Consider the following 27,543-nt stretch of genomic DNA (forward strand, 5'->3'; position numbering starts at 1 on the left):
ATTGGCGTGAGTAAAAAATAGGCCTTTTATTGGCTATCACTGCCACTGTGCGCGTCCTCGCGCTGCCATTGGTTGATTCGGGAAAGTGGGACGGGTGAAGGAGGGACAATGAGGTAGAGGGTCAGGGGTTAGTGAGGCCGGAAGTGAGTGCAATAAAGTTTCTCCAGGGAGGCTGGGCCCGGGGAGAAAGTTGGAGCGGCGACCTGAGGAGGCAGTGGCGTGATCCGGAACCAAATCGGCCCGCGGTGCGGTGCAGAGACTCCATGAAGCCCTGGTGAGTTGGGACATTTTTCTCCTTAGGTGACCCACTCCTCCACCCCGGAACCCCTCTCCCGGGACCCTACTTCCGGTCTTCATTTACAAGTCCCGCCCCCTGCGACCCCCTCCCCGGAAGTCCCACCTCCCAACTTCAGGGGGCTCTCCGAACCCCGACTTATTTTCTGTTTATTGTCCCCAATCCTACCCTGTCGTCCAACTTTCCTGGAAGTCCCACCCCCAGACATGCTTCCAAACCCCTGCGTTAGTCCTTCCGATTCCCCGAAACCCCGCCTCCTCGAGACGATTCTCCGCTAACCCCTGTCTGTCAAAAGCCTACCTCCCAAAAGGGCAGAACCCTGCTACTCAAAGAACTATTCGAATTCGTGAGGCCACGCCTCCCTAAGGGTTCCGCCCCTTTAGAAGCCTCGCCCCTTCCTTAATCCACGTCGGATCGTCCAGAAGCCTCGCCTCCTGGGAGTCTGCGGTGCACGCTTCTTTGAGGGGCCACGCCCCTTCAGGAGCGTTATCCCGGTTGGACCCTTGTCATCGCCTCAGGAGCTTTGTCTTCAATCCCAGAAACTTCACCTGCTTGCGCTTCCTCGTTCCTTTTCTCTTTGGGGCCCTTGGCTTAGTTTTCCTGAGCTCTTAGGCTCAAACTGGGTAGGAAGTCAAAAGTTCCCATCTCTGACTCTGAGGAGTAAGAGATTAGAGGCAGCCCCTTTCCTCTCCCTTAGCCCGTTCCAAGGGTGGACCTACTTGAAGGGGGCTGGACTTGGGGTTTGGCATGAGAGGGAGGGAGATTTGCTCATAGATTCCCTGCCCCACTCCCTGAGTTTCCCTTCCCAGGACCGACTCCACCCCAGAAACAGCTGTTTGTCTCATACCTGTACGACGGGAGCTGGGTAGGGCCGTGAATTTGTCGATGTGTGACATGTGGGTGTGACAGAAGAGAAAGTTTTCTACCACCTCAAGACGGTGGCTTGGAATGGGTGTAGGTAACAGTGTCCTTTTTGCTGTTTTTTTTTTTTTAAGGGACTCTTCAGGCCTCACCACTTCTCTGGCTCTTCCCCTCCCCCAAACAGAGTTCTAGTCTGGGCATTTCTCCTGGTCCTGCTTGCCCAGCCTTCCCTGCTGGAAACATTCCTGAGGCTTTCGCCATTTCCTGCTACTTTCCGCCTATCTTGCCTCCTCCTCCCTGCTGGACTGAGAAGCCACATGCAACTTCTTCCCCACACCCAGTCGTTCAGATTCCCAGTTGCAATCTCCTTTCTTCCTCTGTAAATTTAAAGAGCCCTACTTCCTCTCTTTTTTCTAACCATGCCCGCACCTGTTGGTCATTCCTTGTCTCTGGATTCTGCAGGCACCCGCAGAATGCCCACCTCTAAATATGAGGATATCCTGGTGTGTTTGTATGTGTGTGGGGGGGGCGGTGAGGCTTTGGCAGAATACTTTCCTTATTCTCTCTGTTTCTGACTTCTGAGGCCTTAGGAAACAGAGTGATAGATTTTCTTCTCAGGAGTGGTGCATGGAGTGGTAAAGCTCTCCTGGGTTGAGGACTATGGGGGCGGTGATAAGGGCAGTATCTAACATGTTTTGTCAGGGTTGTTAGTCACTGTAATCACGATAATTTGCCTTTTAAAAAATATTCTGAAGTAAATTTAAAGATAGGCAATTCCGAGGTGAGCCTGGTGAGAGTATATGTGTCTTTTACTACTACTTTTTTTGGGTTGCTTTCTAACTTCCTCTGTGGCCCCCTGAAGCAGAGCTGTGGCAGGATGCTGTGGGTGGAAGGAATGAGTTTGGGACTGTTCCCTGTGTCCAGCCTCAATCCTCTTCTGGGACCCCTTTCTCATGAGCACAGATTTGTCTTCTGCCCCTCTGTCCCTTCCTGGCCACTTCTCTTGGAGAACTGTTGCACTGCCCCATCTCCTCCGGCCAGACTCTGCCCTTGGTATGAGGGGCATCATGCTCCGTGGTAGATACCTGCACTTTCCCTGGTCACTACTAAAGAGAAGGGGTATGTGTTCACCTGCAGGTCTAGGGATCTGATCTTAGTGTCAATGCCCTGGCCACCCCCCACCCCTTCTACCCTTGACAGCTTATTTGCCGGAAAAGAGGGGGTGCAGAAGAGTACTTGGCTTGGGCCTCTGGTCCTTGGCATGGTAGGCGCCATGCACGGAGAACAAGCCTCCACCAAACTGTCCTCTGCTCCAGCTCCTGCCTGGTGGTCCAACCCAGGTTGGACTTTATTCCTCTTACTTTAACAGCTTTGCCTTTCCTCTTGGCCCCTCCCTGCATCCACTGGGACCATGTCCTTCCTTTTCCCATTTCTTTAGCTCCCTCCACAGCTGTGATAGCCAAGGAGGCTAATGGCCCAGGCTCCCTGGGGCCACCACTCCTCTGTGGGGCAGTGGTGGGGGGTGGCTGGGGCTGGAGACTGAGGGAATTTGAGTGTTCAACCAGGACAGGAAGGGAATTGCTGAGCTCAGGGATCCCCTCCCTTTCCCACCCCCAGCTGCCTCTGTTTCCTCCCTCAGCCTACCCCCCACCCCCCACCGCCCTCCCTCAGCTTCCTGCTCCCTTTGGCCTGCCCTGTCCGGTCTGGATTGATCCAGACCTCCTCTTATCGCCCTCCTTTCCTCCTCACTCCTCCATCCTTCCCTCCCACTCCCACTTTACTCCTCCCCCCAATTACTTGTTGTTTGTACGGTTGGGGGGGTGGGGATCAGGCAGGGGGGAATGGATCGCTCTGCCCGGCAGCGAGAGTTCTGGGTTGGGGCAGTGTTGGGGGCTCAGCCCCTCAGAGCCTGTGAGTCAGCACTGTCCTCGGGATTGGTCTCTCCCCTTAGCTCCCCGCCCCTGGGGAGGAGCCAGGCAGCTCTAGGTCCAGCCTGTTCTCCTCTCTGCCTGAGAAGAGGCTCCACGCTGGGCGGGGATGGGGCCTGAAACTGTCTGGGTCTGAGCCGGGGAAGCCAGAGCTACTTGTCCCCCTCCCTCCCCAGGACCCTTGAGATCCCTGGGCCATAGAGGTCCGATCAGGCTAAGGGCCTGGGATGCCCCCTGCCTGGCCCCCTTGCCCTGACTGGCAGGGGGGCCAGGCTGGGCAGCAGCCTCCCTCTCACTCCAGCCATGGATCTCCTGCCACCCAAGCCCAAGTACAACCCACTTCGGAATGAGTCTCTGTCATCGCTGGAGGAGGGGGCTTCAGGGTCCACCCCACCGGAGGAGCTGCCATCCCCATCAGCCTCATCCCTGGGGCCCATGCTACCACCTTTGCCTGGGGACGACAGTCCCACTACCCTGTGCTCCTTCTTCCCCCGGATGAGCAACCTGAAGCTGGCCAACCCAGCTGGAGGGCGCCCGGGGCCGAAGGGGGAGCCAGGAAGGGCAAACGAGGATGGGGAGGGGATTGTAGGGGCAGCCATGCTGGACTCAGGCCCCCTGCCCCTCCTCCAGGACATGAACAAGCTGAGTGGAGGCGGCGGGCGCAGGACTCGGGTGGAAGGGGGCCAGCTGGGGGGCGAGGAGTGGACTCGCCACGGGAGCTTTGTCAATAAGCCCACCCGGGGCTGGCTGCATCCCAACGACAAAGTCATGGGACCCGGGGTTTCCTACTTGGTTCGGGTGAGTGAACATCCTCCCTCCTACTCCCTCGCGGACCTCTCCAGTTCCTCTGCTTACTAATCTCTCTCCTTTTCCCTGCTCTTCCCCAGCACTCCCTTGGTTCTGGTGTCCTGTTTCTTAAACCTTTCTTGCCCCTTCTTCAATTTTCTAGCCTCTTCCCTTCCAGCTCTGTCTGGGGCCCCTTCCTTCTTGTGACTCCCCTACCCCCACCCTGCCAGACTTAGCACAAAGCCCAGCACAAACCCTTAGTAAGTGTCGGCATGAGTGACTCTTGACTATCCCCTCCGGTCTCCTCCCCGCTTTCTGGAGAGTCACTCCATCCCACCCAATGCCCATCACTCCTCCCAAATTCTCTTCCCACAGGCATGAGGTCTGCCTAGCTTGCCTCTCTCTCTTTGCCCCTCTTGTCCTGCATGTTGTGGGATATATCCATGGGCAGTGGGCAGAACTTCTTCATCTTTACTTCCCTGAGGGAGCAAGGAAGGAGAAGTCCTAGGGCCCTTTGTGAAGAGGTGGGGGAGGTGCCTCACCAGTGTCCTGTCCCTCCCCTCAGTACATGGGCTGTGTGGAGGTCCTGCAGTCAATGCGTGCTCTCGACTTCAACACCCGGACTCAGGTCACCAGGTTAGTGGGGTTGGGGAGGAGGGTGGCAGTCCCAGGATTCACGAGGGGTGGGGAGAATGGGTCACTTGGTGGTGGTGATGGCTTATCTTTGGGTGGTAAAGGGGGTTGAGAGAAAGTTAGGGAAGTGAGTCTAAGTCTTAATGTAAAGGGGCAACTCTGACCTGGCTCCTTCTTATTATCCAGCCCCGGGAATTGTGGGGGAGGCGGTAGAGGCAGCTGGCAGCTAGAGCTGGAGTGGAAAATGGGGGTAGATGGAAGGTTGCTGCTGCCTTTGGGAAGGGGATGGGACATGTGGTAGCTGGAAGGAGGTGGGGCCAGACCCATTGAGGCCCTAACCCAATCAGCCAGGAAGCGGCCTCTCAATGTCATCAAATATTAAAGGCCCTTAATTCAATCCACCACGACAAAGAGCCTGGAGTGCCCCTGGAGTCTGGCCTGGCCTTCCCCTCCCCCAGCACTGTGGCAGTCCCAGCCGAGTGGGAGGCAGGCTTTGGGTCTGAGTATCCCTCTTTCCCCAGGGAGGCCATCAGTCTGGTGTGTGAGGCTGTGCCGGGTGCTAAGGGGGCAACAAGGAGGAGAAAGGTACCTGGGGTCGGTGGGGCTAGGGATGCTGGGAGATGTGGAGGAGCAGGGGGAAGGCTAGTATGGGGCAGGTGGGGAGAAGTCCGGAAGGCAGGAGTGTGGGGGTTTCCTGGTGTGGGGGGCCCCCAGCTTCTGAGACCCTTGGGCCCTTCCCTAGCCCTGTAGCCGTCCACTCAGCTCCATTCTGGGGAGGAGTAACCTGAAATTTGCTGGAATGCCAATCACTCTGACCGTCTCCACCAGCAGCCTCAACCTCATGGCCGCAGACTGCAAACAGGTGTGTGGGGTGAGGCGGCAGGGGGTGGGCAGAAACATCGATGGGAGGGCTAAACGAGAACTTGGTTATGAGGGTAAGGCACTGGTAGAGAAGGCCTGGGAGCAGTAGAACAGTAGGGAAGGCAGAGATGAGGAGAACATGCGTTGAGAAGCCAGAAGGATGAGACTGGGACACCAGGGTCTTGGGCCAGTGGTGGGTGGTGCCCAGTGGACCCTGAGGCTGCCTGATGCCCATCATTCCCTTCCTTCTCCATCCTCTGCCCTAACCCTCAGATCATCGCCAACCACCACATGCAGTCCATCTCGTTTGCATCCGGCGGGGACCCGGTGAGTTGGGGAATGGAGCTCAGGTGGTGGGAGGAGAGTAAGGGGCTAGGAATTGGGAGGACACTGGCAAGAGAAGCAAGCCTGCTAGGACTGAGGCAGTGTCTGAGAAAGACTGGGCTTGAAGGGGTCAGGAGTGGTGTGGGGCTGTACAGTTTAGCTAACTGGCCTCTTCTGACTCTTTCCACCCCAGGACACAGCCGAATATGTCGCCTATGTTGCCAAAGACCCAGTGAATCAGAGAGGTGAGGTGTGAATGGGGAGCACTGGGTGGGGCTGGCTGTCCAAGGGGCAGGTGAGCAGGACTCGGGGGGCCCTCATGCCAAGGACAGAGGCCGAGGACCCCGTCTGCGCCTCCTCCCAGCCACACAGTCCCCCCACCGCCCAGCTCCCTAATAGCCTCTGCTGCGCCCCCAGCCTGCCACATCCTGGAGTGTCCCGAAGGGCTCGCTCAGGACGTCATCAGCACCATCGGCCAGGCCTTCGAGCTTCGCTTCAAACAGTACCTCAGGAACCCGCCCAGGCTCGTTACCCCCCACGACAGGTGCGTGGGCGAGGTGGGTGGGGGGGTGGGCAGCCCGCTCCCAGGGGCCCCAGACCAGAACTGGAAAAGGAGGCCTCCTCTTCCCACACTCCAGCTCAGAAAAGGGCAGGGAAGGAAATAACCTGAGTGCCCCTGCTTCCTGCTATTCTTAAGTTTCCTGTGGCCGGCAGGAAGGTGTTCTGTGGCCCTGCCCGCTGCAGGGCCAGCTCTTCCCGTCGGGTGCCCGTGGCGGAGCTGCAGTGCAGGACGTCCAGCTCTTCCCTGGCTAGATGGGATTCTCTTTTCCCAGCCGTCTCGTTTCTGGTCTGTCCTTTTGTGCTTCTCTCCATATGTAGTTTAGTTCTTCACATTCTTGCCTCTAGAAGCCATCAAGAATTTGGGTGAGGGAGGATGGCTCTTTCCTGAGATGGTCACATTTCCCACCTCAGACCAGTAGGATTGAGTGTTTAGAGGCGGTGTTAGAATATTCTGGAGCACCCCCTCCCTGGTACTTGGTGCTCCCGCTCCCTCTTGGGAGACCGCGTGACGACCAAGGGCCTGACGTTAAGGCCAAATCTGACCTGACATTCTGCTCCACCAGTAGAGTGCTTGTTCGGTCGCTAAGTTGTGTCCAGCTCCTTGTGACCCCAGGGACTGCAGCACGCCAGGCTTCCCTGTCCTCCACTGTCTCCCAAAGTTTGCTCAAACTCACATCCATCTAGTCGGGGATGCCATCCGACCATTTCTTAGTTGTGTGACCAAAATCTTTTTATCCCTGATGATCATTTTCCTCACCTAAAAAACTGGAGAAGGAAGCAGTATCTGCTTTACCAGTTGTCCAGAGAATGAAATGATTATATATGAAACACCCAGCCTCAGTCCTACCCCTCAGGGAATGCCCAATACGTGACCGCTGTTCTGATCTCCCTCTGTCCTCCCATCCATGCTCCTTTCTGCCTCCTGTCTCTCTCAGGATGGCTGGCTTTGATGGCTCAGCTTGGGATGAGGAGGAGGAAGAGCCCCCTGACCATCAGTACTATAATGACTTCCCGGGGAAGGAACCACCTCTTGGGGGTGTGGTGGACATGAGGCTTCGGGAAGGAGCCCTCCCAGGGGCTGCTCGACCCACTCCACCCAGTGCCCAGACCCCCAGCCACCTGGGAGCCACGCTGGTAAGTTGCTTGAATGGAGGCGGGCGGGGCTTGGATGGGAGCAGCTGGTTAGGGCCTCTGGCCTCACTCTGTCTTGGTCCCTTCAGCCTGTGGGGCAGCCTGCTGGGGGAGAGCCAGAAGCCCGCAAACAGATGCCGCCCCCGCCACCCTGCTCAGGTACGAAGGGAACTGAGGGGGCAGAGTGGGGACTGAGAAGCGGGGGCCGGGGGGGGACACTTTAAAGCCTCCGTTTCCTCAGCAGGCAGAGAGCTCTTTGATGACCCCTCCTATGTCAACGTCCAGAACCTAGACAAGGCCCGGCAAGCAGGGGCTGGGGCCGGGCCCCCCAATCCTGCCATCAATGGCAGTGCACCCCGAGACCTCTTTGACATGAGTGAGTGTGCCTGTCGCCTTTCTATGTCTCCGTCTTCCCACTTGGTTCCTCCTCTTCTCCTGCCTCTCTGCTCTTTCCTTCCTGGCCTCCCCTCCCTAAAGGCCTGGGTCCTGAGCATAGGGTTGTGTCAGCTGCCTCTCCTAGCCCTCTCTCTGTATCCCCAGAGCCCTTTGAAGATGCCTTGCGAATGCCTCCACCTCCCCAGTCAACAGCCATGGCTGAGCAGCTCCGAGGGGAGCCCTGGTTCCACGGGAAGCTGAGCCGGCGAGAGGCCGAGGCACTGCTACAAGTCAACGGGGACTTCCTGGTGCGGGAAAGCACGACCACGCCGGGCCAGTACGTGCTCACCGGCCTGCAGAGTGGGCAGCCAAAGCACCTGCTCCTGGTGGACCCTGAGGGTGTGGTGAGTGTGGCAGGGGTGTAGGTGGGCACCGCAGAAAGGAAGGTCCAGTATCCTACCTGTGGCTCTGTTCCTGCCTCACTGCTTCCTAGACTTTTGTCTGCTGGGCACCTCTGTCTGGGCCTACCCTGTTCTCAAGGTGTCTGGCATCTCCCTCGTCTAGTGGTTTAGGGTTCCTTCCCTTCTCACATCCCTCACCTGAGCTGTATTCCCTTCAGTCCTTGCCAGTCCCCAAACCTTATGCCCTAGAGAGCTAGAAAGTGGTCATCTCACTAGTCCCTCTTTTGACAAATAAGGAAACCATCCTTCAGAAGTTGTAGTGCTCTTTGTCAGATGTCTAGAGGCTAAATATCCCAAAACTTTTCACAAGATGAGCCAGGGGCCTCCCCAGCTCCTCCAGACTCAGGGATCAGACCAGAGTCCTGTCTCCTGTCTGCACTGCCTCCTGCCCTTCATAACTTTGGTCTTGTTTCTACAGCAATCTCAGCCTCCTTTGCATGTCTCTTTTTGTACTGTGTATCCTCTTCTGAGACATATCACCTTCCTCCAGGTCAAGGAAGGAGTAGCTAGCCTTCAGTTTCACGACTTCTGAGCTGATGTCTGTTCTGCCTTTTCCCAGTTCACTGACTTGCCCATTCCCACAGCTGTCTCCAACTTCTCTTTCTAGAGAAGCCTCAATGATCAGGACCAAGGGCCCTCCCTCTGCTGCCATCTTTTTCTCCTGCCTCAACCCTCTTGAATATCCCAGCTTCCTCGGCCTTGAAAATAGGCTTTATCTGGCCCTTAACCTGAATTGACCTTCTCCCTTCCCACTCCCCAGGTTCGGACAAAGGATCACCGCTTTGAAAGTGTCAGTCACCTCATCAGCTACCACATGGACAATCACTTGCCCATCATCTCTGCGGGCAGCGAACTGTGTCTCCAGCAGCCTGTGGAGCGGAAACTGTGACCTGTCCCAGTGCTCTCTCTCAGAAGATGCCCTGCGGTCCCTTCCACCCTGTTCCCTGACTCTTAGGACCTCACTTGGGAGTGTTCATGGGCTTGGCCTTGTGTAGGAGTGGGGATACTGTGGACACTGGGTTCAGCATGCAGCTAAGAGAGAGGGTTTGAGTCAGGAACCAGGAGTAGGGTCCTGCTTCTCCCCAGACCTCACCAAAGTATTAATGTACAGAGTGGCCTCCTTCCCTGGGCCTTGCCTGTGCCAACTTGATACCCCCTTCCCCAAGGTGGGTGCTGGAGGCCTGGGCAGGATGCCTCCTGGTGATGGAAGATGTTCTGTGGTGATAGGCCCTGCGGAGCAATCACCCTTCCAGGGAAGGGGAACTGAATCATACCTTTCGTCTACCCCTGGGCTCAGGGTACCCCAGACTCCTCTCAACAACCCTCCCTCCCAGCGTTTAAACTTTGTGCCTTTGACCATCTCCTAGGTCTGAAGATATTTTATGCAAAGAGTTCTTGGGCCCCTGAAGTCAAGGATGGGGGTGCTGACAGCTTCTTGGCTTCTGGGACCCGGTCCTGTCCTTGCTCAGCACCTCCTCCAGTTCAGGTGGAGCAAACAGGCGGGAGTAGCAGCTGCCCCTCTTTCTGGGATATGCAGCCCTTAGAGACTGCCTCAGAGCCCAGCTCTCAGCCAGGGGGGAGATGGGCCCCTCCTTGCTCAGTGCCTCCTGGCCGGGGCCCCTCACCCAGGGCTCTGTATATACATTTCGTAAGCCCACCCCTCCCATGTTGCATGCATGTTATACTCTACAGCCAAAGTTCAGCCCTTTTTCTCTTGGCCTCTGTCCTGCCTCCCCCTGCAGGGGTGGTGGGGGGATGACTGAGCTGTAATCCCAGCAGGAATTTGTAGAGGTGGGAACAGGGGCATTGAGACTTTAAAGCAGTAGACAATCCCCAGATACCATCGGTAGGTTTGGAACTGCGTTTATTTTTTATTTTATATGCGTATATTTTAGGGCTGTAGATTTACTTTCCTAATTTGTTTTCCATAGCTTATTCCTGAGCACAAAATGATAATAATCGATGACATTTATACATCACCTCTTTGACTTTTTCAAAGCCCTTTTACGACTATTGGCATTTTCCTCACCCCGCCTGTGGGGCAGTTGGAACCGGTAGCATTATCTTTTCTACCAGAGAGACCCAGAGAAGTGGAGTGTAAGCTAGGACTAGAGAAACTTGGCCCTCCCACCGCGAGGCGGGGAGGCAGAAGTTTGGCTGTTAGTTTCATACGAGGCGGGGGGTCACGGTTATTGAATCCCTTCTCCGGGCCGCGCCCTGCAGCAGCTACAGAGGAGCCGGTCCTGCTCTGTCTTTAGGCCTTGTAGATAAGAGAGAGTGGACTATCTAAATCCTCGCCTCCCTTTTTTTCTTTTCGTTTGGATGTTTTCACGGGTCTCACTTATACCAAAGGGAAAGAATCATTAAAGTCCATATTTCTTCTACCTCGGCCTCTAGGTCTCTGTCTCAGCTTATTGTGGGCCTCTGGGCGCCCCCCACGGCAGGAGGGGAGGCGGGAGGCCGGACTCGGACTTGGCCTCACCTGGACTCGCTTGGGTCGGGCTCGAGTGAGAACTTAGGGATTCGCGTAGGAGGGTGCGGCGCGGTGGGGCGTGCGGGGCCACCATCCCAGGGGATGTTCGTGTCTGCAGCGGGGACCGAGGCGGGGTGGGATCGCGGACAGCATGACCCCAGGCGGCTCGGGCCAGCGCGCACCCCTGCGGGGGCCCCTCGGCCCGGGATGGTACGGCCCAGCCGCAGGGCCTCGGCTGCCGTCTCCCCTAGCGAGCCGGCACGCAGCGCTCTCGGGCTGGAGACGGCCTCCCCTAGGCTTGCACCTTGGTACGGCCCAACCCGCCCAGCGCTCGGGGGAGGGTCTGGCCCGGGCCTCGCTCCCCCTCCTCGCCGAGCGCAGTGGTGGCTGCCACGCCGAATTCCGCTTCCTGTGGCTGCGGCCGCTGGCGGGCGGTGAGGCCGGGAGAGCGTGCAGTTGGCACCGCGGCTCCGCATCCCCGTCTCGCCGCACCTCGGACTTGCTGCCGCGCGGGGGCCTGCGCCGCCCCTGCCTTCCCTTCTGGGCCATGGTGCAACCCGAGGGCGCGTCTGTCCCCCGCCACTGCTGACCCGGGTCCCCCACTCCATGGCCGCCTCGGGGCCGCCCCCACCGGACAAGCTGGAGGGAGGTGGCGGCCCCGCACCGCCCCCTGCGCCGCCCAGCACCGGGAGAAAACAGGGCAAGGCTGGTGAGAACGCGGAGGGGGCTGGTGTTGGCGAGGCTCAGAACTCTCGGACCCTGGAGGGAGGGCTGGTGGGCTGGGGAGGTGGCGGTTCTCAGGCTGAGGGCCCTGAAGAGGGGAGGCTCAGTGGAAAGGATAGGTGGGTGAAGCCCTCGTTGGGGACGAGGGGTCATGACTGCCTATCCTAGAGTTTGGGGCACCTGGAATGAAGGAGCCACTTGGGAGTCTGAGGCTATCAAGAGATGGGGATGTCTCTCATTTAAAGGAAAAGGCAGCTGAGAGTGTAGCATCCCATTTATTCTTCATAGTGTACCTTGGTTAGTATCTAACAAAGTAGATACTAAGTAAATAACACAAGAGTAATTGAAGTTAGGAGAGTTTCCTAGATCATGGTTGGGAGAAAGGATGTTGGGGAAACCTCAGGGAAACTTGTTTGTGTCTGCCTTTTACTGCCTTTCCAGGTCTGCAAATGAAGAGCCCAGAAAAGAAGCGAAGGAAGTCAAATACTCAGGTGAATGGTGGTTGGTTGTGGGGGTAATTTCTGGTAGCCCCTTCGAGTTCTCTGTTCTGCCACCCCGATGTCTTCATCTTGCATCAGCTGCAGGGAGAAGAGAAAGTTGTCTTTCTTATTCCTTTTCTGGTCCTTTCCTTCAGCTTTATAACATTTTGGGAGTAGGGTGGGGATGAGATGATTTGACCAGAGATTTTATCAGCGGGGATTAGAGTCGTCCTCTCTCCTTTTTGTCCTGCTCCGGTTCCCCCATGATGATAACAGCTATCACTTGCTGAACCTTTTCTCTAAGTACCAGGGATTGTGCTAAAAGGCTTCAACAGTTTTGGAAGATAGGCATTGTCACAGTTTTACAGATGAGAAACCTGAGGCTTAACCATGTTCCATGCCTGCTCCAGGGCTTTGAGGTTACTCAGTGTCAGAACTAGGATTCCAGTGTAGTTCTGCCTGTTTTCAGAACAGTGACTGCACCGTGCTGGTTGTGCTCTCCATTCTGTTTTGTTGTTGCACTTTAAGATCCATCTGAACTGGCCGGTACCAGCCTCTAAAACGGTGTACTGTGTTTCTGGTGCTCTCTTGGTTTAGCTCTGGGTCTCCCTCCATGATCCTCTTTCCCTCGTCTTTTTCCCCAGGGCCCTGCATACTCACACCTGACGGAGTTTGCACCACCCCCAACTCCCATGGTGGACCACCTGGTTGCATCCAACCCTTTTGAGGATGACTTCGGAGCCCCTAAGGTGGGGGGTGCAGCCCCTCCATTCCTTGGCAGTCCCGTCCCCTTTGGGGGCTTCCGTGTCCAGGGGGGAATGGCAGGCCAGGTACCCCCAGGATATGGCACTGGGGGTGGAGGAGGTCCTCAGCCTCTTCGTCGACAGCCACCCCCTTTCCCTCCCAGCCCCATGGGCCCTGCTTTCAACATGCCCCCCCAGGGCCCTGGCTATCCACCCCCAGGTAACATGAATTTTCCCAGCCAACCCTTCAACCAGCCTCTGGGTCAGAACTTTAGCCCGCCTGGTGGGCAGATGATGCCAGGCCCAGTGGGGGGATTTGGCCCCATGATCTCACCCACCATGGGACAACCTCCCAGAGGGGAGCTGGGCCCCCCTTCTCTCCCCCAACGCTTTGCCCAGCCAGGGGCCCCTTTTGGCCCTTCTCCTCTCCAGAGACCTGGTCAGGGGCTCCCCAGCTTGCCTCCCAACACAAGTCCCTTCCCTGGTCCGGACCCTGGCTTTCCTGGCCCTGGTGGTGAGGATGGGGGGAAGCCTTTAAATCCCCCTGCGCCCACTGCTTTTCCCCAGGAGCCCCACTCAGGCTCCCCGGCTGCTGCTGTTAATGGGAATCAGCCCAGTTTTCCTCCAAACAGCAGTGGGCGGGGTGGGGGCACTCCAGATGCCAACAGCCTGGCACCCCCTGGAAAGGCAGGTGGGGGCTCAGGACCCCAGCCTCCCCCAGGCCTGGTGTACCCATGTGGTGCCTGTCGGAGCGAGGTGAATGACGACCAAGATGCCATTCTCTGTGAGGCCTCCTGCCAGAAGTGGTTCCACCGTGAGTGCACGGGCATGACTGAGAGCGCCTATGGGCTGCTGACCACCGAGGCCTCTGCTGTCTGGGCCTGCGATCTCTGCCTGAAGACCAAGGAGATTCAGTCTGTCTACATCCGCGAGGGCATGGGGCAGCTGGTGGCCGCTAACGATGGGTGATGCTGGCGAGGGGCCCAGGGAAGTGCACATGTTCCTCCCTGCTCTTCCAGGGTGATTGCCTTCTTGTCTGGCTCTTGGTCCTGGTTTCCATCGGTTTCCCATTCCCATGGGGCAGAAACCCAGTGGCTCCTGGGGGCAGAAAAAGGAACTGAGGTGGGCAGGCAGAAGAGCCTGTATCTCTCACTCGTGTGGAAACTTACGCATTGAGATCTACAGAGGTTCAGGAAACCAAAGCCCTGCCAAGCAGAGCCACTTTTGGTGGCTATCTCTGGAAACCCAGGGGTATGACTGCAAGAGGAAAGAGGCTGGAGGAAGATCCGAAGGGCAGGGGTGTCCCTTCTACAGATGATGGATGCCCCCAACACCTGTGCCTAACATGCCTCTCTAGCTCCACAGCTCCAGCCTTAGTGTTTGGAGTCCAGTATTAAAGGTTTCTGGCCAGAAGAGTTGGGGTCTCTTCCCATCTCTGCGGTAGCCCTTTCTTGGGCTCTGGGAGATAGCTTTAGGGAATAAATGGAGATTTTCCCCTTTTCCTACCTTCCCCTTGTCTCCTTCACCTGTCCAACTCGTCCCCCTTCAGAAACCAAATAGCTTGAAGAAGCAGGAGAGTACGTGGCTATGGCAGTTCTTGGTGATCTGGGGCTTGGAGACAGTGGTAAGATGCTGTCAGGACATATCTCCCTCATACCAAAGTCACTGGTCCTTTCTCAGCCTCTCTTGTGCTTTTTCCCTAATGACCATGTTTTTGCCAAAAATTGGGATGTGTGGTCTGACAGACCAGAATATCTGACATTCGGACTGTCCTGGAAGCCCAGATTCTGTGGTTGTACACCCCTCCTCTCCGCCTAAGCGCTGGTCTTCAACTTCTGGCCTCGAGTTCCCTGCCTTGCTAGAAGGAAAGCTTGAAAAGGCGCAGAGCCCTTATACCTCATTTTTTGTCCTGATAAAAGGATCCCTGTCAGAGCCTGTGGGGAGTCTGCAGGACCCTCATTGCTGCGGTACTAGAATGCAGTCCAGAGCCTGGATGTTTTTGCTCCCCTCTCTTCCTGCTGTTCTATCTTCTCTGGCCCGGTGATTGAGCTGTTCTCATCCTTCTCAGCCAAAATCCGTGCCAGGGCGTTATTTTTTGTTTTAAGCACTGCCTGCCAGAGATGGGCCTGGGGCCCCCTAAGGAGCCCCTCACAGCTGCACGCTCTTCCCTACAGCTCCTGCGCACATTCCTCAAGTTGGGTAGGGAAGGCAGACTAGGGGTGTGGCCCTGAGAGGGGCTGGTGGTCCCCTGCCCCCACTTCCCCTGGGACCTTATACACGTGAAGAGAAGACAGGCATACTGCAGAACTCTTGCCTTCCCCGGGTGGAGCATGCAGCCTTCCCGGCTGTGCGACAGAAGGGAGTGGCCTCTGGGCTGCTTTTCCAGTGTTCCTGCCATCCAGCAGCAGAGATGGCAACCCCCTCACTGCTCAACTTTGTGTTGTGTTTGTGGTTCTGTTTGCCCCTCTTTTTTTTTTTTTTTTTTTTTTTTCTGTTTGCCCCTCTTTTTATCTGTTGATGTTTTTGTGGTCTCCCCCCCTCACCTGCCCTGCATTTTGTAAGATGGCTCCTGGCCAGGGATGGGTGGGGGGGTGTCTGGTCAATCCCTCCCTCTCATGCCACGGCTTTTTGGATAAAGTGGGGGCAGCAGAGATGTGGGGAAAGTTTTGTACGGTTGGATTAATAAAATGACTTGGAAGATCCACACCTGGACTCCTTGGTGTTGGTGTGCACAAGGTTGGAATGAGTCAGTCACTGCTGGTGAGGGTGGTTGGGGGGTGAGGACAGGGAACCCCCAGGGTCTCTGGAAGTGGCGATAGCAGGAAGATTCAGGCCCCTGACCTGACCTAATACAAGCTGTGGAGCCTGGGGAGGCCTCTTTGCTCCACCGCTCCCTGTTTCCCTGCTGTGAGAAACAAGTTTCCTTTCTGAGCACATTCCTGGGCCAGGCCTAAAGCCAAGCAGGATCTTCAGCTCCAAGGCTTCAGGGTGACAACTGCCATTAGTGCTTCTCGGTGTAATGCCCCACTCCCATTCCTGAGTTAGGGGGTCAAGTGTAGCTCCAGGGGTGGGGGAAGGGGCTGCCCTGGTCTAGCGGATTGCATTTTAAGATGCTTTAAAGCCCCCCACCCACTGCCCCCTTTAAAAAGAATAGTGGCATCCTGAAACAATCAGCGCCAGGATGAAGATAGGGACAACCCACACTTTGCCACTCTCCTCCCCCATCCTGCAGCTGTCTCTTGTCTATCCTGGGACCAACCTGGCTCCTTGTCCTGGACATGCCACCTCCTTGCGTTTCAGTTCTGGGTCTTCCCTTCATAAATTGTTTAGCCACTGGAAAAGGAGGGGAGGTGACCCCCAGTTGAGTTTGCTGGAACCCCAGTGTCCCACCGGGAGGTAAGCCCAGGTTTAGGGGCTCTGCAGGCGCCCCGCACCCCCCGCGGCTCTCAAGTCTAGCTGTTATTGGCCAAAAGTTTCCGCCCCCTCAGGGAAGTTGACGTTCCATTGGTCAGCTCTCAGTCACGTGACCTTCCTTTCTTGTGGCTCTAAGAGCCGGAGAGGCAGCAACAAGTTCAGCTGAAGACTGAAGCAAGAGCTGGGTCAGGTAATGCCGTAGCGGGGCAGGGGCAACAGAGATCCCCAGGAGAGCAAGGATAGAGGAGAGGAAGGGTAGAACGTTGACGGGTTGAGCTCCACCCAGGATCGATAGAGCTGTTTGTCACTTCTGGGCCGGGAGGGAGGGGGATCATGGGCCGTTTCCAAAACAGGAACTTGCTCTGGGTCTCCCAGACAAGTTTTTGTAGCCCTGGGTGCTTTAATTTAGAGGTTTGGGGGAACAGCTCTTAGAGGGGTTGAAATTAGCTGGACAAAACTTTCCCAGTGGCAGAGCTCCCCCTTTAGCTGTCTTTTGGAAATAGCACAAGTCCCTGACAATCCTTACAGGATGTTTTTGTTGAATCTTGCCTGAAAAAAAGGAGAGGGAGTAGTGAGGACGGGGTGGAGGTGGGTGTTCTTCCAAGAGGTTGATGAGAAGAAAGAGATCTGAAAGCAGCAGGGAAGGGTGGGAATTAGACAGCAGAAATAACTTCCTAATAAGGCAGTGAGATGCTGGCCTGGGGGGGAACAGGGAGAACTTATGGGATCTTCAGTGAATCCAACCAAGAGAGAGGTACCAGCCAGGGTTTGGAACCCTGAGTGCAGAGGTTCCGGACTGTATTCTGTTTGGGTCTCAGAAGTGTTTGTCTTGTTGACCCAAATACCGTTTCTGGTTTCCATGGAGACAGTGGGTCTGACATCACCCTGGTTGCCATAGTGCCTGCTTCTGGAGGACCTGAGCAGGCTATACACAGCCAGGGGTAAACAGGGACTTCAGCCCAAGCTGCTGCCACTTCCTTCCTGCTGCCACCTGTTAAGAGTCACACGCAGCAACTGGGGATGGGGAGATGATGACAGAGTGGCGGGGGTGGGGCCTGAGACCAGAAGGCAGCACAGTAATGATTCTGTGGATGCCGTAGAAGCTGGCCAGGGGTGTCCTGCTGGACTGTGGTGTGGGGAAGTCATTGCAGCCTTTCTTCTATCTCCTTGTGGGATGAGTGCCTGTCTCTGGGAGGCACTGTGTAGGACTCCCACGGTGTGTCCTGCTGAAAGGGGGAAGTGTAGTGGTTTCCCAAAGTAGAACTGCCTCGCTTCTTCCCCAGCCTTACTTCCTCTCCCCAGGATTTCCTTTCAGGATCCTTTTCCACTTACCATCCTTCTAGCCCCTCAGCAAGCAGTCATGTAGCCTCTAAAGGATCACAGTCCAAGACCAGGGGCTCCGCGCATCTACCCCTCAGCTTTATGCCAGGTCCCAGTTGCCAGCCTGGGGCGATAGTGTTGGTCACGGAGGGAGGGGTAGGTCCTTCTCTTCTTATCCTGCTTTGTGTCAGGCTTTTGACGCTGGAGTGATTTCCCACCCCTGCTCCACCATGTCAGAGCAGATTAGCAGGAAATAGGACCACAGCCCTGGTTACTGTCCGTGCTTTGCAGATGGCAAAGTGCTTTCTGTATGCGTGGTGGTTGCCACAAATCCCTTTTCCTAGTCACCTTCGTTTCCTCAGATGAAACGCTGGAGTTGGCTAAGAAGGGAAACGAGAACGGAGAGTGACAAGGACATTCACTAGAGGCACATTCAGATGGATGTAAGCTGTGCCGTTGCTCTCAACCCTGGCTGCGTGTGAGATTCATTTGGGAGATTGTTCGGAGCCTGAGCCTGATCCTTGAGCTCAGTTATATCAGAATCTTAGGTGACTGATTCCATTGTGGAGCCAGTGAACAGGACCCCAGACTAAACCATACAGAGGACTTAATGGTGGGCGATGGGTTGATGGGAGACTTGTGGCTGATGAAGACCATCGACTTTTCTCTTCCAGGCCCTGGGGGAGGAGGTGGGATTGTGAGGGAGCCTGGGGAGGTGAAGGGAGGGCCAGATTGTTCCTCGCTCTTCTCACTTGCTATTCATCGCTGGCAAGCCAAGTCAGCCCGTTTTCGGGCCTTCGTTTTCCCTGACTATAACATGAGAGAGTTGGCCTGGATTTTTCCCAGAGCTTTTCCAGTCCTGTGCTTCTCTGACCTTTCAAGGTCAGTTCTATTTCCCAGTTTCCCAAGGGCTCTTTTAGTCCCTGGGAAAGGCAAACTTCACTGCAGCTGTTGGTAGGTTCTGATTTGCAAGGCAAATACTGCCCAGAAGAATTCGGATCTTGGGGTCAGAAGGACTGGAACCGGGCTGATTCTGGAAGTGACTGCCCAGCCCTCACACTTGGAACCCAGCTGAGGCTGCTGTCTGTATCCCACCTCCCCCAAAGGGAGCTGGAGTCCCTAAGAGAGCCTTTCTCTGCAGGTGGCAGCCTCAGCAACTGCGGGAACCTCAGCAGTGATGGCCTCCTGCCCAGACTCGGACAATAGCTGGGTGCTTGCCGGCTCAGAGGTAGGAAGAGCAGGCCTGGGAACCATATGGAATGGGGGTTCTGGCTGGGCTGGGTTACTTTCTGGGTCTGTCCCCCTTCCTTGCTCCTGGTGATCACACGTGTCACCTCCTGCCGGCTGTGAGAGGAACTCCAGGGGCAGGGAGAATACGATCAGGCCCCAGGAGTCAGGAGTTGGGACTTGGACCGTGGCTTGAAAGAAGGGAATTGTTGGGGTAAGCTATGAGAAGCAGAGGAGGAATTCTGGTGGGGAGACCAGCATTAACAAAGGTGCAGCAATAGAGGAGGTCCGTTGGAGGAGGTGGAGACGTGGGCCAGATGGTGTTGAAGTGAGGTTGTGTCAGAGCCTGCGAGCCTCCGGAAGAGGCCAACAGGGCCTGACTCAGGCATTCCGGCCTCCCCTTGATGGAAAATAGCGGACAGGCTCTGAGCCTGAGGGGGTCAGGGCCATTGCTGCGGTGGGCAGAGGGTGCAGCCACTATGGGGGCTGTGTGGGAACAGGGGAGAGCGTTTTGAAGGTCCTACAGTCCAGTTGTAGTTGGTGGGACGAGAACGCAGTGGGCTCTTGTGCCCCAAAGCCGCTGAAAAGGGGGTTGGCAGGATGGGGGATGGAGTGGCTGGAGACTTTGTCAAGGACTTGGTATGTTCGTCCCACAGGGAGGGAGGTAGCTGAGGAGTTTGAGGTAGAGACTAGGGTTTGGGTGGCCTTGAAAACTGATGGGGAGGGAGGGAGCTGCCCTCAGTGAGATGCGGGAGCAGGACCCATGGGCTGGGGCTGGCTGGCAGAGCGGATGACACTGCGCTCCCAGCCAGAGCCCTGGCTGCCTTTGCAGACAGCTGGGGGAACTCGGACCAGCTGTTTCCCCTCGGTGTCCTCCCTTTAACGAGGCGGAGTCGTGTTTCTTGCCTTGTAGGAGGGACTGTGAGAAAAAGGTGACTTGAAAATTGTAAAGAGGGACTTCCCTGGCGGTCCAGTGGTTAAGACTTTGCCTTCCAACGCAGGGGGTACAGGTTAGATCCCTGTTCCAGAAGCTGAGATTTCCACATGCCTTGGGGCCAAAAACCCCAAACATAAAACAGAAACCGTATTGTAACAAATTCAATAAAGACTTTTAAAATGGTACACATTAAAAAAATCTTTTTTTAAAAAAGAATCCTGTAAAGAAACGTATTAAGGTCAAGAATTATTCTTGGAAGTTTAGCGAGAGCCACGGATGGGATAAGCAGGCCGTGAGCCTGCTGAGGGGGCGTTTGCAGAAAAAGGAGAGGCTGAGGCTGTAGATGGATGGGTTGAGAGCGCCCTGGGAGAGAGGCTGGCTGTGGCTGGGGTGAGGTGGGCTTCCATTAGCTCCTGGGAGAGGGGTGTGCAGGGAGCGGGAAAGGCCAGAAAAGTTTGGAAGATTAAGCAGGTGGCCCCTTATGAGGAGAACCGGGGAAGCCCGTGGGGGATGGGACTGTGATCCTTTGGCTCCAGGGGACTTTGTTCTCTTGCCAGTTACTGAGTTGGTCACTTGTGGGGAGGGAGACCCAGGCTGTAGCTGGCTTCTCTGGGGAGGTGGTGGTGGGGTGCCAGGTTTGTACAGTGGTCCAGTGCCTTGGGCCAGTGGTACTTTTTTTTTAAATTAGCTTAATGTCTGATTGAATAACTTAATTCTTTTTTTTTTTTTCAACTCCATGTCCTCCCATTCACCATACAGACCAGGCAGAGTGCCTGCCCAGGCTGTATGTGGGATGGGTTTACTCTGACTCCTGTTTCTATACTGTCAGTGTAAGAACGCAGCCTGTCCCAAGTACCAGGAGGCTGAAGTTAATTAATTTTTAACCTAACCCTGTAAATATAGGATTCCTTTAAAAATAACATTTACTTGTTTTTTTTGGCTGTGCTGGGTCTTAGTTGTGGCATGCGGGATCTAGTTTCCTGACCAGGGAACAAACCCTGGCCCCCTGCACTGGGAACGCTGAGTCTTAGCCACCGGACCACCAGGAAAGTCCCCAGGGGTGCGTCTTCACTTCACAGAAATGTGGCCCCTAAAAGTTCCTCAGAGCAGCAAGTGGAGTTAGGGAATGGCCGAACATTGTGTCGAGTGGAGATGTCACAGTGCCAGCTGCCCCCTGCCCCCTCCCCACTTTGGAGCGGCCACTACTGAGTGTATTATGTATTTGTAAGATGTGGGCTGGGACCCCTGAACGCCGTGGCTGGTCTCAGGCACCCCCGTGCTCTTGGCTTCGTCCTGCTGTCCTTCCTCTAGAGCAGCCCTTCTGCTTGCACCCCTGCCCCCAGAGCCTGCCTGTGGAGAGCTTGGGCCCTGAATCTGGGATGGACCCAGAATCTGAGAGAGCTCCCCCCGCTCGGAGCCCCTCCAAGGCGGCTGCTGAGGAATCAGCTGGGACCTTGGATGGAGGAGGTAACGGGGCCCTGCTGAGGGGGGCGGTGCAGCCACCTGTCCCCGTGTTCAGGGGTTTCCCAGTTTCCTCAGGGAGAGGGAGGCCAGTTGGTCTTATTCCCAGCATTGATCTCAGTTTAAAACCTTCCTTTATCCCATCCTGGCTTTCTCCTGTCCCTTCCTGCCTGGTCGCGGCCTGTGGGAGCCAGGGAGCTGTGTAGTATGTTCAACTGGGAGGGTGGACCGTGGTGTTTTTCCTGAGTCTTTTCTCCCACCACAGAGACTGTGTCCCAGAGTGAGAGCTCCCAATCTGGGCCCATCCTGTCAGAGGAGGCTGAGGCCAAGGTGAGGACCTTCCCTGGGGGAAGGGTGGGAAGTGGGGAGGGCCAGGGGACGTGGGAAGCGCTCACAGCTGTGTCTGCAGCAGGGTGTCCTGGAAGGTGATGACCCTGGAATGGAGACCCCCGGCCCAGGAGACACAGAGGCCCGGGGAGACTTGGAGGAGACCCCTGAGGTGGTAGGCCTGGAACCGGACTCACAGGACCTGGAGGATCAGAGCCCCCACTGCAGCCTGCCTTCATCCCCCAACACAGGTGAGAATCCTCCTTGTTTCCCCTGTCACTATCCTTCTAGAAGGTGTTGGAGTGGGAATAGATAGACATCACTGCCAAGCACAGCTCCGGTCCAGGTCCTAGGACTCGGCAGCTTGGAGCCTTCCTTAAGCTGTGTCTGTGAATCCTCACCACCGTCACCCCTGGGGACACTCAGGTGTAGGTTAAGTCACACAGCTGATAAGTGGCAGGGCCTGGGTCTGATCAGCTCTTTCCTCTCTACTGTGGGGCCTCCTTTTTACTCGCCTCTAGATTTGGCTCTCATTCCCTGAGTCCCTCCCATGAGTCAGCCCTGGGAAGGCAGGCTGGCTTCGTGGCCTGTATAAGAGGTGGACTAGGCTGAGCCAAGGGGCAAGTCAGACTTGTGAGGGTACAAAGGTGGTGTGATTAAGGGGGCTCCTCAGGAACGGGGGAGGGTGGTTTAGTCAGGGGACAGGTCGAGGGGAAGGGGGAGGCAGGGACAGTTGGGGAACAGGTTCACACCAGAGGTGACATTTGAGTGGAAGCTTGAGCAAAGAGTGGACTTTTGGTAGGTAGGGTAGGAGGAAGACAACATGCAGGCCAAGGCTGTAGCATCAACAAAGGGCTGGGCTCCCCTGTCCTGTACTGAGGAGGCTGCGTCCAAGGCTGGTGGCAGAAGTGTGAGAATGCATCTCTGTTGAGGGGTGACAGGATGGAGGGGGAGGCGGGGTCTGGGGCCATTTAGGGGGCAACTGCAGTCAGACGAAGCTGAGGAAGACCTGAACTAAGGCAGAAAGGGGCATGTGCCGCTGAGATGGCATGTTGTCAAACTGTGCATGGGAGGTAAAGAGGGAGGGCTGAGGTTGGCTCGGTGGAGCAGTGGCGTCTTGCCCTGCATTGGGGGGGCGCCAGGAGAGAACCAGCTTGGAGAGCAGTGTGTTGAGTGGTCGGTCCCCAGGGACAGCCAGATGGACGTGACCAGGAGGTGGTCAGACATCTGGGCCTGGAGCTTCTAGGGAGGCCAGTCGGGAGCTATGGATGAGGGACTCAATCCGCTCTGGGGGGAAGCCGGCGGGGTGGGTGAGAGTGGGTGACTGTGTGTGCGGTGAGAAGAGCAGAAAAGCAGAAATGGTGCCAGGGAGACCTCTGCCTCTAGGACCGGGAGCAGCCAGGGCAGACAGAACCAGGGCAGGAGGCACAGGTGGGAGCAGGGGGGTGCTTTTAGGATGAAAGTTCCTCTTGTATCTCGTCTGTAGTAGAAAGGACTGGTCTTCAGTCTGGGCAGAGGTAGTCACTGATGCCCAAGCACGTGTGGGGGCAGGGTCTCCATGTGCTCCCTCTGTGATCACGGCTGGGGGTCTCCTGTGTTTGCCTCTGGTTCTGGTCTGTCTGTCTGTCCGTCTCTCCAGTTGCTTTACTGCCCTGTCCCCCTCCCTCCCCCCAGCTCGGATCAGGGAGGAGGCCCACCGCTCCAGCAGCGAGGAGGACGACACCGATGTGGATGTGGAGGGTCTGCGGAGACGGCGGGGCCGGGAGCCCGGCACTCCTCAGCCCGTGGCCACCCTGGGTATGGAGCGCCAGGGCCAGGGCGAAGGTGCAGGCGGGGAGCTGGGCATCTCCCTCAACATGTGTCTCCTCGGGTCCCTGGTTCTGCTGGGCCTGGGGATCCTCCTCTTTGGTGAGTGGTCCCTCCCCCGCTGGCACCTTGAGCCTCTGCTCTGGCCCCTCTTGCAGCACTCTGACCCCATTCTGCCCCTGCCTCTGTCTCCATTTCAGGTGGCCTCTCAGAGTCTGAAAGTGGTGAGTGAGGATGGGCCCTGACCGGTTTGTGTCTGTCCCCTTCCAGCCCTGTGGGAGGCTGATGGGGGCAGTTCCCTGGGTCAGGAGTAGGGATGCTGGGGGCTGTACAGTTTTTGCTCAGATACAGGCCTTATGTCATCTATTCGGGGTGACCCTTGACCTTTTACCTTGCTGGACCCCTCAGCCCTAGGGCGAGGTCCAGGGCAGGACAGCGACTGTGTGTGTGTTGGGGGGGCAGGGAGGGGGAGGAGGAGAGGGCGCTGTGTGCCTGGAGGCCAGTTTCAGGATTCCACTTTCCCACAGGGCCCCTGGAGGGAGTAGACCTGCAGGTCTTGCCAGATCCGGAGTCTGATGCTGAGATGCTGGAGGCTGTGGGGGATGGGCAGGCATGTGTGACTGTCTCCCTCTGTGCCAGGGACCTGGTGGGGGCTGTCTGGGTTGTGGGGCTGGGCTGGGGTGACTGGCTCCTTTGCCTTTGTGTGTGCCTGTGTGTATGTATGTTAGTCGCTCAGTCGTGTCTGACTCTTTGCGACCCCATGGACTGTAGCCCACTAGGCTCCTCTGTCCATGAAATTCTCCAGGCAAAAATGCTGGAGTGAGTTGCCATTCCCTTCTCTTGGGATCTTCCCGACCCAGGGATCGAACCTGGGTCTCCCACACTGCAGGCAGATTCTTTACTGACTGAGCCACCTTTGCCCTCAGGATGGACTACAGCAGCTACAGACCTCAGAGCTCCTGGACAGTGTCCCCAGCCTGCAGAACATGGCCCTTCTGCTGGATAAGCTGGCCAAGGAGAACCAGGACATCCGACTGCTGCAGGCCCAGCTGCAGGTGGGCATAAGGAGGACGGGGTGGGCTACACACCCTCCCTAGGCCACGTGTCTGTCTGTCCAGTTTCCTCCCCCCAGAGAAGTTTCCTGTGTTCACCCACATACCCTGACCCCCTCCCTTTCCCACTAGAGTCCAGTCATCTTCCTTGTTTTGTTCCTGTCCTACATGCTAAGGGTTAGGCCAGGACTGGCATATCTGCTTCACATGGCATGCCACCTCTGCTTGATTGGCATGGTCTACCTGGAACCTTGTGTGGAGAAGGATTTGAAGAACATGCCAAGACTCAGTGGGAAAGAAGTGCTGTGATCAGTTAGTAATATCTGTTCTGGGTATGGGAGGTGGAAATAGGGCAATGAGAGCCATATCTTGGCTCTCTTTAGGTGAATTAAAGAAGTGTGGGCTTATAAACAGACAGAGCTAAGGCCTGTGGTGGAATTTGGGGATCCCAGGGTCTGGTGAAGGGTGCAGATGGGCTGGGAGATGAAAACCAAATCCTCTGAGTCTCTCAGGCCATAAAGGCTGTGATGGAATAGAATTAGGGTAGCAGGCACTGGACCTATCCTTGACGACTCCCTGGGCCCTCTATCCCTACTCCCACTCCAGGCCCAGAAGGAAGAGCTTCAGAGCCTGATGCATCAACCCAAAGGGCTAGAAGAGGAGAATGCCCGGCTCCGAGGGGCCCTCCAGCAGGGTGAGGCCTCCCAGCGGGCCCTGGAGTCAGAGCTGCAGCAGCTGCGGGCCCAGCTTCAGGGACTGGAGGCTGACTGCGTCCAGAGTGCAGATGGGCTGTGTCTCCATTGGGGCAGAGGCCCGCAGGCTGGCAAGGTCACCAAGGAGCAAGGTGCTACAGGGCCGGAGCCAAGCCCTGGATTTCTGGAGCAAAAGAAACAGCTAGAGGCTGAGGCCCAGGCATTAAGGCAAGAGTTGGAGCGGCAGCGGCGGCTGCTGGGGTCTGTGCAGCAGGACCTCGAACGGAGCTTGAGGGATGTGGGCCAAGGGGATCCAGCCCAGGCTGGCCTGGCTGAGTTGGGTCACAGGTTGGCCCAGAAGCTGCAGGGCCTGGAGGACTGGGGCCAGCTCCCTGGGGTCCCTGCCAATGTCTCAGAGGCCTGGCATCAGAAGCCTCACTTCCAGAATTCCAGGGAGCGGAGTGGGAAGGAAAAGTGGTGGGATAAGCAAGGGAACTGGAAGACCGAGCACCGGAAACATAAGAAGGAGGTATCTGGCCGGGAGAAGAGCTGGCGGGGTGAGGAGGACAGGGAGCGGGCGGGGAGGTGGAAGGAGGGCAAGCCAAGGGTGGAGGAGTGGGCCAGCAAGAAGGATGGCAAGCGAAAGCATTCCAAGGAGCCCCCCAGGAAAAGTGGGAGCTCCCACCCATCCGGAGCAAGGCAGAAACACCCTCGGTGGAAGGAAGGAGCTAAAGACAGGCATGACCCCCTGCCACTGTGGGCAGAGCTGTCCAAGCACAAGTACCAGGCACCCCAGGGCTGTTCAGGTGTCCATGAGTGTGCCCGGCAGGAGGGCCTGGCCTTCTTTGGCGTAGAGCTAGCCCCCGTGCAGCAACAGGAGCTGGCCTCTCTGCTGAGGACGTACCTGGCGCGACTGCCTTGGGCCGGGCCACTGACCAAGGAGCTGCCCCTCTCTCCCACTTACTTCGGTGAGGATGGTACCTTCCGCCACGACCGCCTCCGCTTCCGTGACTTTGTAGACGCCTTGGAGGACAGCCTGGAGGAGGTGGCGGTGAGACAAACAGGTGACGACGACGAGGTGGATGACTTTGAGGATTTCATCTTCAGCCACTTCTTTGGAGACAAAGCACTGAAGAAGAGGTGGGCAGCTGTGGGGGAGTTGGGTCAGTGGGACAGAGCAGGGGGCAGGAGGTGATGGTGGGGTGGGGTGTCTGTGTGTGTGTGAAGGATTCAGGGCCCTGAGTTGGGGGTGTTCAGTTTGAGGTTTTGTCTCCTGAGGGCAGAAAGCTGAGCCTGTGCTTAGTCCAGAGTGGTCCTGGGGAGTCTCCTTTTGGGCTAGAACTTTTTTCCTCCCAAGTTGCCCTGTGCTGTCCATACTTGTGTGGTCTGGGGGGTAAGAGAGATTGCTTCCTGTCTCCCCAGCTGGGGCCTTGTCCTGGGACACCAGGTCTGGCCACACTCCCCTCCCCCCAGTCTGATGGACGGTGGCTGCCCGTGTCACCTGCCTAGGGGGAACAGGGTCCCCTCTCAGGGGGCCGTCTTCTCATCACATGACGTTGTTCTCTAAAGGCCTCTTCCTGCCTCCACTCCCTGCCCCCCTACAGGTCTGGGAAGGACAAACATTTGCAGAACTCCAGAGTTGTGGGGCCCAGGGAGGAGCACAGCCCCCACCGCCGGGGCTGAGGCCCCGCGTTATCTATCCCCTGGGAACCGTTAAACTGCCACCTCCCTCGGCTCGGTTGGTGTCATTGGATGTCCTTCACAGAGGAGAGTGGAGATCACCGAGCCCTGCACTGATACCACTTCTGCTACAAAAAGGCCTTAGCTGGAGCTGCTTTGCTGTCTATGCAAATGAATGCAAATTCTTAGGGCCGTGACCCTTGCAGCCTGATTGTGAAGGGGGGGATGGGAGACAAGCCTGTTTTTTAGGAGGGTAGGGTGGGGGTAAGGTATGGGGCAATTCAGATTTTAAAGCCAGAGAGCTGGTTCGTGTGTGCGTGCGTGCGTGCGTGTGTGTGTGTGTGTGTGTGTGTGTGTGTGTGTAGGGGGGCCCCTTGGCTGCACACACTGACCCGTACACCCTGGGATTCTATTCGCCCAGCTGGCTGGAGGCCCAGCATGAAGGCTTTCCCTGGGGTTTTGTTAGATTTGGAAGGAGCTATCCCTAGGGAATCGAAGTCCCCATTTTAGCCCTGCTCCTCACGTGGCCTCACCTCTGCTTGTGAACTGTAGACTCAGATTCCAATAAAATTCTGTAGGAGCTGTGACATTGGGTGGAGGCTCTGTCGCTTAGGGCTGTTTCTAAGCACAGGGGAAGCCCACACCCATCACCTCGTAGGCACTGGTACTCACCTTCTCCCCTCGTCACCTCACCCTCACCGCAAACCTCAGGCCCTCTGGGCTGGAACTCCCCATTTTGCTCACAGCTGTCTTGGCTGCATCCCTGGGAGATGTAGAAATATGCAAGTGGGTTTTGGGCTCAAATCCAGGTTGAGTGATTTTGGGCAAATCAATCCCTGGGAACCTTGGGTTTCTAATCTTCAAAAAGGATTGAAGGGCTGGGGACTCTTCGAACAGGATTGTAAATAAATCATTGTAAACAAAATATGTGTCCAGTATTTGGCCCTCAGAAGTGATTTCACTCCCTTTAGAGTGTGGAGGAGGGTGAAGGAG

The 27,543-nt window shown here is 56.6% G+C and overlaps 3 protein-coding genes and 1 non-coding gene across 10 annotated transcripts; 3 read left to right on the plus strand and 1 right to left on the minus strand.

Moving 5' to 3' along the window:
* The first annotated feature begins 121 nt into the window (after positions 1 to 121).
* On the plus strand, positions 122 to 10,600 carry SHC1 (SHC adaptor protein 1). Of its 5 annotated transcripts, none has more exons than XM_065903198.1 (13): positions 122 to 274; positions 3,715 to 3,882; positions 4,436 to 4,506; positions 5,025 to 5,088; positions 5,246 to 5,365; positions 5,638 to 5,691; positions 5,882 to 5,933; positions 6,106 to 6,232; positions 7,185 to 7,383; positions 7,470 to 7,539; positions 7,622 to 7,756; positions 7,921 to 8,159; positions 8,977 to 10,600. In XM_065903198.1, exons 2-13 carry the CDS (start codon positions 3,718 to 3,720, stop codon positions 9,103 to 9,105), a joined length of 1,425 nt encoding a protein of 474 aa, XP_065759270.1. In that variant the 5' UTR covers positions 122 to 274; positions 3,715 to 3,717; the 3' UTR covers positions 9,106 to 10,600. The 5 variants fall into 5 exon arrangements, with proteins under 5 accessions (XP_065759270.1, XP_065759263.1, XP_065759279.1 ...); XM_065903191.1 differs by lacking the exon at positions 122 to 274 and adding an exon at positions 1,105 to 1,249; XM_065903207.1 differs by lacking the exon at positions 122 to 274 and adding an exon at positions 1,107 to 1,253.
* A 394-nt stretch (positions 10,601 to 10,994) lies between these two features.
* PYGO2 (pygopus family PHD finger 2) lies at positions 10,995 to 14,139 on the plus strand. Of its 2 annotated transcripts, none has more exons than XM_065903243.1 (3): positions 10,995 to 11,398; positions 11,854 to 11,903; positions 12,536 to 14,139. In XM_065903243.1, exons 1-3 carry the CDS (start codon positions 11,296 to 11,298, stop codon positions 13,601 to 13,603), a joined length of 1,221 nt encoding a protein of 406 aa, XP_065759315.1. In that variant the 5' UTR covers positions 10,995 to 11,295; the 3' UTR covers positions 13,604 to 14,139. The 2 variants fall into 2 exon arrangements, with proteins under 2 accessions (XP_065759315.1, XP_065759305.1); XM_065903233.1 differs by lacking the exon at positions 10,995 to 11,398 and adding an exon at positions 11,446 to 11,709.
* Positions 14,140 to 16,162: 2,023 nt separating this feature from the next.
* On the plus strand, positions 16,163 to 27,475 carry PBXIP1 (PBX homeobox interacting protein 1). 2 transcript variants are annotated; one of them, XM_065903259.1, is made up of 11 exons: positions 16,163 to 16,238; positions 18,510 to 18,596; positions 20,876 to 20,999; positions 21,259 to 21,323; positions 21,403 to 21,571; positions 22,995 to 23,228; positions 23,327 to 23,350; positions 23,654 to 23,736; positions 24,053 to 24,181; positions 24,785 to 26,010; positions 26,475 to 27,475. In XM_065903259.1, exons 2-11 carry the CDS (start codon positions 18,546 to 18,548, stop codon positions 26,551 to 26,553), a joined length of 2,184 nt encoding a protein of 727 aa, XP_065759331.1. In that variant the 5' UTR covers positions 16,163 to 16,238; positions 18,510 to 18,545; the 3' UTR covers positions 26,554 to 27,475. The 2 variants fall into 2 exon arrangements, with proteins under 2 accessions (XP_065759331.1, XP_065759341.1); XM_065903269.1 differs by having other exon boundaries at positions 21,406 to 21,571.
* LOC136156445 (small nucleolar RNA SNORA51) lies at positions 20,267 to 20,397 on the minus strand. Its single transcript, XR_010660997.1, has one exon. It is a non-coding gene; the product is annotated as a small nucleolar RNA SNORA51 (small nucleolar RNA).
* Positions 27,476 to 27,543: the final 68 nt, after the last annotated feature.

This window comes from Muntiacus reevesi, chromosome 1, assembly GCF_963930625.1.
Source record: "Muntiacus reevesi chromosome 1, mMunRee1.1, whole genome shotgun sequence".
Classification (NCBI taxonomy): Eukaryota; Metazoa; Chordata; class Mammalia; order Artiodactyla; family Cervidae; genus Muntiacus; species Muntiacus reevesi.